This window comes from Trichechus manatus, unplaced genomic scaffold, assembly GCF_000243295.1.
Source record: "Trichechus manatus latirostris isolate Lorelei unplaced genomic scaffold, TriManLat1.0 scaffold00008, whole genome shotgun sequence".
Classification (NCBI taxonomy): Eukaryota; Metazoa; Chordata; class Mammalia; order Sirenia; family Trichechidae; genus Trichechus; species Trichechus manatus.
This window is the reverse complement of record NW_004443944.1, coordinates 33336749-33351278: the sequence shown is the minus strand read 5'-3', so window position 1 is coordinate 33351278 and position 14530 is coordinate 33336749. Positions and strand designations below refer to the sequence as shown.

General features: G+C 52.0%; 1 protein-coding gene across 1 annotated transcript in view; it reads left to right on the top strand.

The window, feature by feature from the left end:
* Nucleotides 1–14073, top strand: part of ANGPT4 (angiopoietin 4) — a 47001-nt gene extending 32928 nt beyond the window's left edge. Inside the window, exons 6-10 of the mRNA XM_012559261.2 lie at nucleotides 2273–2388; nucleotides 4768–4869; nucleotides 6719–6885; nucleotides 12596–12726; nucleotides 13892–14073. Of these exons, the coding sequence (XP_012414715.2) occupies nucleotides 2273–2388; nucleotides 4768–4869; nucleotides 6719–6885; nucleotides 12596–12726; nucleotides 13892–14052 (677 nt within the window). The 3' untranslated portion in view covers nucleotides 14053–14073. The remainder of the gene's footprint in view (nucleotides 1–2272; nucleotides 2389–4767; nucleotides 4870–6718; nucleotides 6886–12595; nucleotides 12727–13891) is intronic.
* The last annotated feature ends 457 nt before the right edge of the window (nucleotides 14074–14530 follow it).

The following is a 14530-nucleotide window of genomic DNA, read 5'->3' as shown; positions in this document are numbered from 1 at the left end:
TGCCCCTCCCCACAGGCTCACCACTAGCCCAGTCTCCAGCTATGGCCAAATGTCTGCTCACCAGGCTGGGTGGGAGGCTGTGTTGGGCACCTTGCCTTGGGTGCCTTTTGCCCCAGTGCCCCATCCTCCTGCCCCACTGTTACCAGAGAAGGACACTAGGGGGTTCTGTTTCTCGCCTTGTCTAAACGGAGAAACTGAAGGAGCGGGCCAGGCCAGGGGTGTACAGTAGAGGATGGACAGAGATGGGTAGCGCCCTTGAAGCCTAGCAGGAAATGAGCACCCCCTCTTTGCAGAGCTTTGGCCGGGGCAGGTGGGGGCTGGCAAGAGGTTGAGAAGAGCATCAAGGCTCCAGCCACTGGGAGTTTGGTTCAGACAAGGCTAGGACAGGGGCACAGGTGAACAAGACCTACCCCCTGCACAGCTAAGAAGCGGCATGCATGAACGTGGTCTGTGTGCCCAGCCTTATTTAGGCTTGGCTGTGGACCCCAGGGAAGGTGTGTAGTAGGACAGGCATTGGCTTTGCAGTCAGACAGACCAGAGTTCAAGTCTTGGCTCCTTCACTGACTAGTGCTGGGACTTCGCACAAGTCTTTTAACTTCTCAGAGACTCAATTTTTCTTATCTATAAAATGGGGATCAGATGGTTCATGCATATGAAGGGGCTCAACAGAGTGCCAAGAGGCCAAAAGGGGGCAAAGCTAGTGCAAATGACCAGCCCAGAGGTTCAGAGGGGACCCAGCCTGGAGTCTAACTATGTTGCAGATCAATACCAGTCCATCCTTACTATTACCACCACCAAAAATAGTCCCTGGCTCCAAACTGCCCCTGACAGTACCTGGCACCTAAGAAACACTACAATATGTCACAGGCATTTCATTTTTATTGTTATTGCTGTTATCAATATTATTGTTGACTAAGGGGGGAAAACAGTGGACAGAGCCTTGAGAAGGGTGGCTGGAATCTGAGGTCAACTCCCAGCTCCACCCTTGCCTTGCTGTGTAAACTTGGCCCATCCCTGCTGACCTGGGAGCCTGCATTTTCCCCATGCTTGTCTGGACTGTTATTCCTCATGGACTGTGTGGAGTTAGGAGGGGCTGGGATGGATTTGGGGACCTCAGTAACCTCATTTGTGATATGAGAACAACACGTGGCTTCCTGTTGGACTCCCAGCTCCAAGATCCAGGAGTCAGGCCAAAACAGGAAGTCCTGCTCCCTGATAGACTCCTGGTTCATCATTGGTAGTCATACCTATCCATCTGGCCTCTTTAGCCCCACCCTTGGATGCCTGCCTACCTGCCTAGAGATTGGATTCCAGTGGAATCCCAGCCCAAACTTCTAGCTGGATCCCACTAAAGGGACCAGAGAGGGGAATTTCAATCGCCACAGTTTGTCTACAGTCACTTTTCCCAGGCCAGGTCCGGAGGCCCCAGGGCCTTGGTGGGTTTCAGTCTTGCTCTTCTGTTCTCATCTGAGAAGAAGTGTAGGCTGGAGGGGATCCAGCGGGAGGGATGGCTCAGAGGGGAGCCCCGGGCCTCCCAACTAAGGGAGCTCCAAGGACAAATCCCCCATGGGACTTGGAAGGCTCCCTCCCACCTGGCTGTGTGCCCTTGGGCCAGTCACCTCACTCTTGAGCCTCAGTTTCCTCATCTGTGAAATGGGGAAGTACCTTATTGGCATTCAGGCCCAATTATCCTCTCCCAGAGCACCCTAGCAGCCTCCTCCCTGTCTCCCTGCTTGGGTCTCATCCCCCTCCGGTGTCCACTCCACACTGGCCAGAGTGATCTCCCTCAAGATAGAAGGTCTGGAGTCGTCAGCCTGGCCTGACCTGGCCCCTGCTGAGCTCTCAACCTCACGTCTCTTCCCTTCCTTCCTCGCCCTCTCTGGGCCAGCCTCACGCTACTCCTCTCAGGTTCAGCAAACAGCCAGCGTTCTCTCTGGCCTCAGCTCTGCTCTCCTGGCGTAAGTCAGTTCCCCTCCCTGGCCTCAGCCTCAGTTCCACTCCCTGCACCCTGTTCTCTAGTACACACCACGACCATCCCCACCTTGGAGCCTTTGCATATGCTATTCCCTCTGCCTGGAACACCCCCCCTTCTCCACCTGGCCAACCCCTGCTCATCGTCCAGGTCTCACTCCTCCAGGAAGCCTTCCCAGATGGGATTCCTCTCCCTGTCCCCAGCACCTCCCAACCTAGACCCTGGCACAGAGCAGGCAGGAGTGTCCTCCTGGCCCCTATCCCTAGCTCTTCAACTGCCTTTTGCTTTGTCCCCTGGCAGCCTCCATGAAGGCAGCGGAGCAGGTGTTCCAGGACTGTGCTGAGATCCAGCGCTTCGGGGCCAATGCCAGTGGCATCTACACCATCCACGTGGCCAACGTGATGGAGCCCAGGAAGGTTAGGGGGCTCCCTGGGGGCTGAGGCAATGAGAGGGTGCTGAGCCAAGGGCTTCCTAGACAGACTTCAACCCCCCATCAGCTTCAGCCCATTGCCTGAGGCACCAGAGAAGGTGGGGGTGGCCCTTGCCTTCTGGAGCCCCCACCTAGTCAGGGGTTAGATCGTGGAGTTAAGCAAAAGGTCCCAACGTTGGAAATTCATCCTTCTCTTCACTTCTCCAGAGATGCTTAAAAGGAAAGTATATCAGTACCATAAATGAAAACTAGTAACACTTACCTTTACTCAGAGGAAAGTAAAAATCAATATAATGAAAACAAAATAAAGTTATGAAATTCTAGCTAGAAATTGTTGCCAGCAGAGAGCCCTGGGCCTGATCCGTCTTTGTTAAAGGGGAATTCAGTAGATGTGTGAGAAGCGTTCTTTAACCAAATTGAGCCAGTGTCCTTGACGTAATCAGGAGGATTGGAAGGAAATTGAAAAGGAGAAGTATGTTCTAGGTGGACTATGTTCTATGTTGCCTAAGTTGATGCTAGCTGATGTAACAAATAGACTCCGAAATTCTGGGGGCTTAACACAAAGAAGTTTATTTCTAGTTCACACAGATTCCCATATGGGAGTGGGAGCTCTGCTCCATATGGGAAGTTGGGGAGCGGGACGGCTGGAGGCGCCATCATCTTTAATGAGTGACTCCCAAGGGCGCCCTGAGCTTCAAGTTCTAATCATGAGATGGGGTGAGGGGAGTGTGTGGAGGGTCAGGAGGGAGGTTTTTGGTGCCAGGCCCAGAAGCAGAAGAGTATGGGGAACAACTAGCCAGTCTTTCCCCCTCCATAAACTCCTTTTCAATTTCCTTCCAACCCGTCTGATGACATCAAGGACACTGGCTCAGTTTGGTGCTAGCTTGGTGCTAGCTTATCTTTAACCCTTCTCACACATCTGCTGAATCACCCTTTGACAAAGAGGAATCAGGCCCAGCGCTCTCTGCTGGCAGTAATTTCTAGCTAGAATTTCATAATGTTATTTTGTTTTCATTATATTGATTTTTACCTTCCTCTGAGTAAAGGCAAGTGTTACTGGTTTCTCATTTATGGTACTGATATGCTTTCCTTTTTAATTACATTTTATTTAAGTATTTATTTAAGCAAAAAAGGATACCATTGTTTTTAAAGTAAATATGCTATGTTAAATTAAGTAAATTCAGCTATTTGTGGAATTGAGAAAGATGTGAGCGAATGAAATTCGGGGAACACTGATAGAAAAGAAAGATCTGGCCTAGGAGACAAGAGACCTAGCCTCAAGTTTCAGCTTTGCTGTGAGACTTTGAGCCAGTCCCTTCCTCTGTCTGGACCTCAGTTTCCCTTCCTGAACTCTCTGCTACTCCCACAACAGATGCCACTTGTCTTTTCTCTCCCAGAGCAGGCTTTTTCCACCTCAGAGCCTCCATTCCTTCTGTTCCTTCCACTGGAGATACTATTCCCAGTCATCTCTACCTGGCAGGCACATCATTATCCAAGGCCCTGTTCCAATGCCACCTCCTCTGGGGAGCCTTCCAGGGTTGCCCAGTGTCATCTTCTTGGGACTCTCACTGTAACTGCCCAAGTATTTGTGATCCACAGTCTGCTGCTCTATTGTAGCCCCCACCCTCAGACCAAGCCAGCCCCACAGACTGATTTGTCTCTTACTGGTCCAGTGCAGGGTCAGGCACTAAGGCTGGGCTCATGGAACATGGACTGAACTGGTTGGAAAAATAATATGTAAACAGAGGTTAGATTGAATTGGGGTCCATGTTGAGCTCTTTGAAGGAACTTTGTCTCACCCATATTCCCAGAGCTTGAACAGAGCCTGGCGCACAATAGGTGCTCAGAGAATATTTGTCCTCTGAATGACAGTAGTAATAGCATTTCCTGAGTCCACACTGTGTGCTGAGCACTTTATTGACACCTATCATTTAATCCTTAGAGCAGCCTGTAATAATAGCAAGTGAAAAGCTTTCATTTACTGAGCGCTTACTATGTGCCAGGCTCTGTTCTAAACACTTTACAGGACTCACCTCATTTAATTCTCCCAGCAACCCCAGTTTGCAGCTGAGAAACTAGGGCACAAAGAGGTTAAGGTATTAACACCCCTATTTTACAAATGAGAAAGGGAGGCTCCGAGAAGGCCTCACTAGCCCGCCACTTTAGAAAAATCACAACCATGGATGGAGAATATGAGCCTGGATCTTTCTGATGCCCGTGACCACCAGGCTCACCTGTCACTCTGTGAGACTTCATCAAAATCAAGTCATATTTTGCCGGTCCATACCTGGCTGCTGGCTGCCTCCAAGGGCTTCCAGCTCCCCTCTCTCCCCTCCCCCCACCCCGCCACTCCTGTTCCCTCCAGGTGTTCTGTGACATGGAGGCCAGTGGAGGCGGGTGGACCCTCATCCAACGCCGTGAGAATGGCAGTGTGAATTTCCAGCGGAACTGGAAGGACTACAAACAGGTAAAGCTGTTGCCCTGGGTAGGGCCTTTTCAGCCGTGAAAACTGGAGCAGGGGTGGGTTGTGGGTAGGGGACTGGTTTGCCCTTACCCCTTCCCAGAAACAATCAGCCCACCTAAAGCCAGCCATTTTCAAACAGACTTCCAGGAACTCCATCACCTAAAGTTGAACCCCCTTTTTGAAAGTTCTGATGTATGTTTTAAGAATGAAATCTTAACTTTATTTTTGTTTTAATTTTTAAAAAGACAGTGCGTATACACTGCTAACAATTTTTTAAAGAGAGTACAGCAGAAAAGTAAATCTCCCCTGCCTACCCCTGGCTACACTGATTAAATGAATGTCCTTGTCTTTGCACACCTGTGCAACGACATCTGCAGGACAGATGCTTTAATGTGGAATTACTGGCTCAAAGATGGCTTGACAAATTGTCTTCCAATTTTTTTAAATTACAGTTTGAATGAAGAATTGTTTGGCAAGCCAACTTAAAAGCCTTTAAAGTTTGCAAAGGCAAAAGGAATAGAAAAAGATGCCCACAAGGAAATACAACCATATTATTATTTGTGTATTACTTGCTGTTTATTTGATAAATACGGAAAAAAATAAATATCAAATTAAGCTAGGAGAGTTCTTGAACAAATTGAGTTTTAAACAATCATTAAAATGGCAAAAAGAAAGAGGATGCTCAGATACAGACAGACTTAGAAGACTGTTGAATGTTGGCCATTAGACTCATCAGTCACACAGCTTGACTAAAATGGGGAGTGGGGCGTCGGTGTGCCCTGTCCTTGGTGCTGAATCACTGTTTTAGCCCAGGGTATTGGTTTCTCGGGGCCCTGGTGGCACAGTGGTTAAGAGCTCCACTGCTAACCAAAAGGTGAGCAACTCAAATCCACCAGTTGCTCCTTGGAAACCCTATGGGGCAGTTCTACTCTATCCTATAGGATCTTCATGAGTCAGAATCGACTCGAAGGCAACAGGATTTTTTTATTGGTTTCTCAAGGAGTCCTGGTGGTGCAGTGGTTAAAGCACTTGGTTGCTAACTGAAAGGTCAGCAGTTTGAACCCAGCAGCCACTCTGTGGGAGAAAGATGTGGGAGTCTACTTCTGTACAGATTTACAGCTTTGGAAACCCAATGGGGCAGTTCTATATCCTACAGGGTCGCTATGAGTTGGAACCGACTCAATGGCAATGGTTTTTTTGTTTGTTTTGTTTTGGTTTCTCGTCACCCTGGGACACTGGTGTCTCCTGCTGATACTCACAGCATTCTTAGCTTTTCATTTCTCTGTTGATGGAATTTTTCAGTGGCTGCCCTGACACTGAGCAAAGTTTTCTCTGCCATTTATATAGCTGATTAAAATTTTTTTCAATTTAATTTTTTTTTTTTTTGAGACTTAACATACATGCAGTTAAAAGCGCATCTCCTAAGTGTACGGCTCAGTGGACTTTTACGTATGTGTTCACCCCATGACCACCATTTAGATGTAAACACACAGCGCTTCCAGCACCTTGAGTTCCCCCGTGGGCCACTCAATAACCCCCCCCCCAAAAGTTAGTCACTATTCTGACTTCTATCACCATTGATTAGTTTTGCCTGTTCTTGAGCTTTATAGAAATGTGATTTCAATTATTTTTAACAGGCTTTACATTTACAAAAGCGTTAGTCTTTTTCCTCTAGGAGTCAGGGAGCTCCCACCCCCCCCCAGGCCTGCCCACATTGTACTTATGAACTTGATCATTAGGCAAAGTGCTTTTGGACAAATGGTCCCAGAGTCTGGCCCAGCACAGCTCCACAGCCACAGGCGTAGCCTCCCTTCCTGGACCTCAGCCCACCCCCACCCTCCCCTCCCTGCAGGGCTTCGGCGACCCGGCCGGGGAGCACTGGCTGGGCAATGAGGTGGTGCACCAGCTCACCAGCGGGGCGGCCTACTCTTTGCGTGTGGAGCTACGAGACTGGGAAGGCAACGAGGCCTATGCCCAGTACGAGCATTTTCAGCTGGGCAGTGAGGGGCAGCTGTACAGGTGGGCTCGGGGCCCAGGCCAGGAGGAGGTCGCGGGTGGGCTGCCGGGTGGGTTGGCGGGCAGGCTGGGGTTTCTGGGCTAGCAGCTACATGGTCTGCACCAAGGGTCAGTCCCTGGGCGTCTCCCGTTTCTACCATCTGTCCCCCATTTGGGCGCACGTCACGGGATCTGGAGGCGGCTGGTTAGCACTCAGCACGTCCTGGCCGCTGGGTGGGGTGGAGAGAATGTCGCTGACTGCGCCATCTCGGGGCTGGGAAGGAGCTTTCCAAGGTCAGTCACCCCAAGGCAGTCCTTTTACAGATGCCCAGAAGGGGAACGTGACTTGCCCAGCCTGACCTATGCCCTGGGGTGAAGCAGAAAGGTCCTTGGGCTGGGTGTCGGGAGACCTGGGCTCATTCTGGCTCTGCCCCGGCTCTCCTTGTGACCTTGGGCAAACCAAGGTTCTAGCTTCTCTGCATCTAGCTTCTCCTCTTCAACAGCAGGATGGGCTTAAATGTGAGGATATTGTAAACTCATCATGGTTTCTCAGCCCTTCCTCAGCCTGTGTGTTTAGGAAAAGGAACGGGCATTTATTGAGCACCTACTATGTTCTAGGCATATTTCCATATTTGTACACAAATAACGCGTGCCTTCTACGTTTGTTTGCCAACCACGCCCTCCCCCCATGGGTATTTTTGTAGATGGGCTACACTAATATTTTTACAGCAACATGTATAAAAAAATTGGCATAGCGGTGCTTTTGATAATACCTCACCCGGGGAGGGTACAGATGGCAAACAAACGTAGAAGGTTTGCGCTATATGTGTAAAAATATGCTACTCCAGTTAAGTCTCCCAGGGTGGGCATTACTGTATCTACTTTAATAATGCAGAAAATAAGGCTTCAGAGCTTAAGTCCGCCTTACAAGTTAGGTAGAGCCTGGATTTGAACTCAGGTCTCCCTGCTGCCAAAGCCCATGGCCTTTCTACTACATGATGCTGCTTCTTTGAGAAACTCAAGGGTCTTGAAGATAAGCCTGCCCTGGCAATCTCTGAACCAGGACAGAGCTGGATTCATAGACTCACACTCATGAGGCCACAAAGGACCTCCCATGTCATCTGGTTCTTCATATGATGCTAGAATCCCCCCTACAGTCCAGTGATCACCCAGCCTTGCTGGACTGCCCCCACTGATGGGGAGGCTACTTCCTCCCCAGGAATCTCTGAATGACTCTCTGTCCCCTGCACTTTATGCCTAATTTCACCTCTGGGGGCTTCTTAGTGATGTGCTCCCACCCCCTTCTCTTATTAAATACCACTGGTTCCTTCCACGGTGTGGATCTAACAACCCTCCTTATGGAACCCACCCCAATCTATAATGTCCCCCTTAAAATGCAAGGGCCAAGCTGAATAAAACATCTCTAGGTCTATGTTAGGCAGGGCTGAGCTGGATGTCCCTTCTCCTCACAGCCAACCAGTGAGTAAAACTTGTTTAAGTCACTGACTACCAAAACCTAGGTTTAATTCCTGACCCCAACCCTACCTCCCTGGGTGACCCTGAGCAAGTCTCTCCACCTTCTCATCTATCAAGTGGGTGTCCTAGACATGCCTATTTTATTCAGGGTATTGTGATGCTTGAGTGAGATCTTGTACATACAGACACAGGGACTGGCACATAGTAAGAGCTCATCAAATAATATTATAGTTGCCATCCCCAAGGAAGCCCCTCCTACCCATAGCTGGCCTGTTCTCTCTAAGTGGGAACCAGGCTGTCTTGTTCACTGCTCTTCCCATGGTACCTGGTCAGCACATAAGAGGAAGCTAAAGGAACCTTCCAAGTCTTCCCTACACATGTAGCAATTAAGCCTGATCTCCCTAAGCCAGTTCTTGGGCACCAATGTCCATGGCCCCAAGTCCAGGATCTGCAGTTTTTCTTAGGCAAAAAATATCTCATTGAACTAAAGAACACAGGCCCTGGAGTCAGACTGCCTGCTTATAAATCCCAACTCCACCACTTGTTGGCTTTGTGACCTTAGACAAGTTACTTAACATCTGTGTGCCTTAGTTTCCTTAGCTGTAAAATATAGTACCTATGTCATAATTGAGATAATCTATAGTAAGGCAGATAGCACATTAAAAAAAAAACAAAAAAACCTGCTGCCGTCGAGTCGATTCTGACTCACAGCAACCCTATAGGACAGTTTCCAAGGAGCGCATGGTGGATACGAACTGCCAGCCTTTTTGTTAACAGCCCTAGCTCTTAACCACTATACCACCAGGGTTTCCAGATAACACATAGTAAGTGTTAAATAAATGTTGGAGATATACAAACACAATATAGTCAGACAAAAATATAATATTTCTGCATGCCTATGTCATTTATGTCCATCTATATGAACCCACCGGAAAAAAAAAAAAAAACCCACTGCCATCTGACTCATAGCAACCCTATGAGACAGCGTAGAGCCACCCCATAGGGTTTCCGAGGCTATAATCTTCACAGAGGCAGACTGCCACGTCTTTCTCCCGCAGAGCAGCTGGTGGGTTCAAACCGCTGACCTTTGGGTTGGCAGCTGAGTGCTTAACCACTGTGCCGCCAGGGCTCCTTATACAAACATACTGATGTGTTAAATTTGGAACTCCTTTCCATGTTGTCATACAGAAATTTAATGTGCTGCTTCTGGCTTTTTACCTGAGCTGTGGAGAGCTCCCTGTCCACAGCTTCAGACTGTCATGCCCAGGCCTCAAAAGACCCTCTGCAAAGTCCTAAATGATAATAATGGTATTCTGAGCGTTTGTCCTGTGCCAGGTATGGGTTGGCACTGATCACTGGGGAAGAATCAGACTTGGGCCCCGCCCCCCAAAGTTATCTACAGTCCAGTGTTTTGTGTGTCTCGGGATGAGTGTGCTCACAAGGCAATCTCATGCCCCAGTGAGACAGGAGCTGTCTAAGGCGAACGCACAGGGGCACCAGAGCCAGAGGATGTTCATGCAATCAGGGGGGCTCCCTGGAGGAGGTGATGCCTGCAATGGGTAGGGATTCTCCAGGCAAAGAGAGGCTAGTGTGGGCAACCCAGGCAGAAGGGACATTCTGAGAAAAAGACTGAAAGAATTGGCATCCAACTGGGCCACAGATACCCCAGACCCGAGTAAGGCCCCCAAGGGATGCTGGGACCATAAGAAGAGTCCCCCCTGAGTCAGGAAAAGCCTTGGAGGCTGAGGTTGGAGATCGTGGAAACTGCAGGGGGGCCTGGAAACTGCCAAGGGAGAGTTGGGGTAGAGTGGCAGAACAGACGCCGGCCACTCTGCCCCCGCCCCACGGGGTGAACCGGCCAGGGAGGATCTCCTCAGGAAGCCCAAAGGCAGGGCAGTGTGGGCAGTCAGCAGCTGGGGAATGGGAGTCAGGCTGGGGGCATGCAGAAGCCTGCAGAGGAAGTGGCTGCCAGGGAGAGGTGGAGGGAGGCAGAGACAAGACCCAGGCATACACAGACACTGCACATGCCTCCCAGTGGGGCCCACCCCCAGACTCGACTACGCGTGCAGCACGCACAGACACAAACGTACATGTGGTGGGGTGCACCAGACTCCTGGGGTGCATGCGTGGGCTACAGGGCTACAGAGCACACAGACACATGAGTGCATAGCTGCACAAACAAGCACACACCAAACACAGACACATCCAGACACGTGTGCCAGCATGCCACACAGAAGTGAACATACACATACATACACACACACACAATCCCAGGCACAAAGGCAGATTCCAGAGCACACACTCAGACCCACAGTATGTATTCCAGCACAAACTCAATACAACCACACACATACACACTCAGGCACAAGGAATCTTGTCCAAATACTCATAACTACAGACATGTAGACTCACAGGTAGATTCACAGATATGTGGGAAACACACCTTCTGTGTCTAACTCAGGGACCCCAGGAGACTCATGGGTTTGGGGTTCCTCAGCCCTTACCCATACATGTCAAAGTACATCTGAAAATGGGTCAAGTGGGGGTTTCCTGGTCCATGAACTGGGGGTCCCTCAGAAGTCATAAGTTCTCATTCTGGCTCCCAGAGGGGAGGGGAGAGAGGCAGAGTTTGAGCTGAGGACTTTGGGACAGAACAGGGGCCAGTCCTGCCAGAGTGACCCCACAGGGCCAATCGGTTTTGTCCAGCCCTGACTCCATTAGCCCCAACTGACCATAACCCTAAACCTCAGCCTGAGCCCTAAGCCTGGCCTTGAACTGACTTCAACTGAGCCTTCAAGATGAAGCCCCCAAATGGCCAAAAGGAGAAGCTGGGCCATATAAGTGGGTGGGCCAGTCTGCCTGTCCCCGCTCAGGGAGCCCCTGGCCAGGTGTGCCCCTTTGCAGGGGGGTTGCAATTCCAGTCATCCAAGTCCAGGGCACAGTCAGGGCTTCTAGCCCCTGAGGCCATGTCCCTGGCTTTCCACGGACAGACAGAGCCCATGGGCGGAGGTATCGGGACTGAGCCAGGCCATGTGCCCAGACCCTCATGCCCTCTGGATCCCGTCAGGGGCATCTCCAAGGTCCTGTGCTGTGGGGAACCACAGCTTCCTGGAGCTGCCTGCCCACGGCAGGCATTCACTCGCCTCTGCCCAGTAGGAACTTCCTAATTGCTCCCAGACTGGCTCTCTGCCTCAGTTGCCGGCTGCCGGTGCAGCCCATCCCCTCCCACAAGCTCCCACTGCTCTGTCCAACCAGGCTCAGTGGAAGCCGGTGCCAGCCATGTGCCAAGGGACAAATAACAACATGCACTGAAATGTGTCAAACCCTCACCATGTGTGGGCACTGCTCTGTGTGCTTCACAGACTGAAGTCATTGGATCACAGTAACTAAATGAGGTCATCACTGCTACTATTATTACCATCTTAGCAGATGAAGAAACTGAAGCTCAGAGAGGTGAAGCAATCTGCCCACGGTCACACAGCTAGTTAGTGGTTTGAATCCAGTCATTCGGACCCCAGAATTCATAGTCTTAATTATCATACGGACCCAGGCCGGCCCACCAGGGCCTCTCAGCCTGCCTGAGAAATATAAACACTCCCCCAGCTGTCTGCAGATGTCAGTGTGGCAGGGCTGGAGGCGCCCAAGGGGACAGACCCATGTGGACTGATGTGGTCAGGGAAGGCTTCCTGGAGGAGGTGGGTGGATGTGGAGAGGTGTGACTGGGCTGGGGAGGTACCTTACAGGATGGTCAGCTGGGAGCAAAATGCACCCAGGCTCCCATGTCAGGCCACTCTGGGCTGGAGTCTGGCTCTGACCCTCATTCGTTCTGATAGCTTAGGCAGATCCCTTTGGCTCTTGGGATCTCAGTTTCCTCATCTGTAAAGTGGAAATGATAAGGTGTAGGGAGGATTAACCAAGAATGAGTTAACCCATGCAAAGCACTTAGAACAATGCCTGGCACACTCAAAAGATACCATTGTCCTCATTAGTGTCATTATCATGATCATTCCCACTCCTCTCCAAGACGCAGAGATAAGGAATAAGGGAGGTGAGGGGGCCTGGCACACAGTAGGTGCTTTGTCCCTAGGAGGCATCTGGGGGGCAGGGAGGGCGATCCAGCCCAAGCCCCTGAAAGGACCACTGGTGCTGAGACCCAGCTTGGCAGAAAGCCTCCTGGCGAGGGCCTGTCCTCAACATCCGGGGCACAGCCCCAACCTGACTGGCCCCTCTCCCATTGCCTCCTCTGGGCGGCCCCCAGGCTTTCCCTGAGTGGGTACAGCGGCTCAGCAGGGCGCCAGAGCAGCCTGGTCCTGCAGGGCACCAACTTCAGCACCCGTGATGCGGACAACGACAACTGTCTCTGCAAGTGCGCCCAGATGCTGTCTGGAGGTGGGTGAGGGTGGTTGGAGCCCTGCCCACCCACAGGCTCACCTGGCTGGGCCCCTCCATCCCTTCCTAGACCCTTGTGCTCCCAGGTGCTGTCTGGAGGTGGGTGCAGACCAGGGCCTTGTCCACCTGCAAGCTCGCCTGGCCCACCTGTGCCTGCCCCCACCAGGTCCTTGAGGACCCCTCTGAGTTCTAACCCCCCCACCCCCCCAACGCTGGTACCACCAGTTTCCCTCGGAGGCCAGGCTCGAGTAGCACTGAGAGTGGAGCCCCAGGGGGCACCCTAGGGAGGCACAGTGCCTGATGGGCCCCACTCCAGGCCTGTGGATCCCCTAGTCCCCATGGATGAGGATGGAGGAGACCTGGACAGGGAAGGCAGAGGGGCAGCCCCCCACCAACTCTGGCCCAGATGATGTTCAGGGGGGTGGTGGGAGCAGAGGTCAGAGAGTGGGGAATGGGGATGAGCAAGGGAGCCTGGAAGGGAGATAGGAGGAGAGACCTCCTGAGACACAGAGTCAGGGATGGATGGATGGAGACAGAGAGAGATGCCAAGACTGACAGGAAGAGACAGAGAACTGCACGGGGACAGAGGACAGAGGGAGAGATGGACAGAGCAAAGCAGACCAGAGACGACAGAGAGGCAGACATGGTACTTGAGAGAGGGAACAGAGACCCAAGACGTAGAGAGAGAGACAGGGGTCATCAGAGAGATGGACACAGTGTGAGAGAGAGACAGGTACAAGCATAGAGACTATCAGAGAGAGATTAACCCAGTGTCTGAGAGACTCAGAGAGCCACAGAGACCATCAGAAACCAGTGGGGAGAGTGCAGTGGAGACCATGCTAGGAAGCAGGAGAGGCAGAAGGACAGGGAGGGAGGGAGGCGGGGACACAGACGGGCGGAGAGAAGGCGAGGAGGGGCAGAGAGCCCTGAAGGGGCAGCTGGAGCCCAGCGCTGCCCTTGGGAGGCCCCAGGCTGAGCAGAAGGCCTGGGAGCCCTCCCCCACCCCCACCACCTGCTCCCACTCCAGCCCCTTCCCCAGCCAGCTGGCTTCCCACAGGAGGCAACAGCCCTGATGAGCCCTTGTTCTCTTCGAGGTGGAGGGGCTGCCCTCACCCCACTGGCTGGGCCCCCACTCCAAAAACCTCTCTCCTCCTCCTCCCACCAGGATGGTGGTTTGACGCCTGCGGCCTCTCCAACCTCAATGGCATCTACTACCCAGCCCGCCACCACGTGCGCAAGCTTAATGGCATCCGCTGGCACTACTTCCAGGGCCCCAGCTACTCGCTGCGAGCCACGCGCATGATGGTGCGGCCCGTGGGCGTCTAGTGAGCAGTGTGCTGGAGGCTGGACAGCAGAGGAGGAGCAGAACTGGTTTCCCCTGGGCCACTGGACCCAAACACAGGACACAGCCCAGGGTCTTGTCCTGGCCACCCTGGGCCTCCTGAGCCACCCTCCTTGCCCAGAAGTCCAGAAGAGTCACCTGCCACCCTATTCTTCTCAAGTTGTGAAACAATGGGGGTTTGGAGGTGCCTGCCTCTGCAGCACCCCTCGTCCCTCCTGCCTCCTGCCAGCATGAGAGTCACAACGCTCTGAAAGAGCTCGCAACAGACTCAACTCAGTGCCTTAAGTGGATGCATGACTAATGGAGGAATTTCAGGGAGGTAGGAAGATATTGCAAGCAAGAAGCTGCCCAGACGGAGGCCTGGATTCTGTCCCTGGGGTGGGTAAGGAGCCCACCTCCTGTTCCAAGTCCGCAGTGAGCTTTCCTAGCCTTGAGATGCCCTTGAACTTTCTTTTCAAGGCC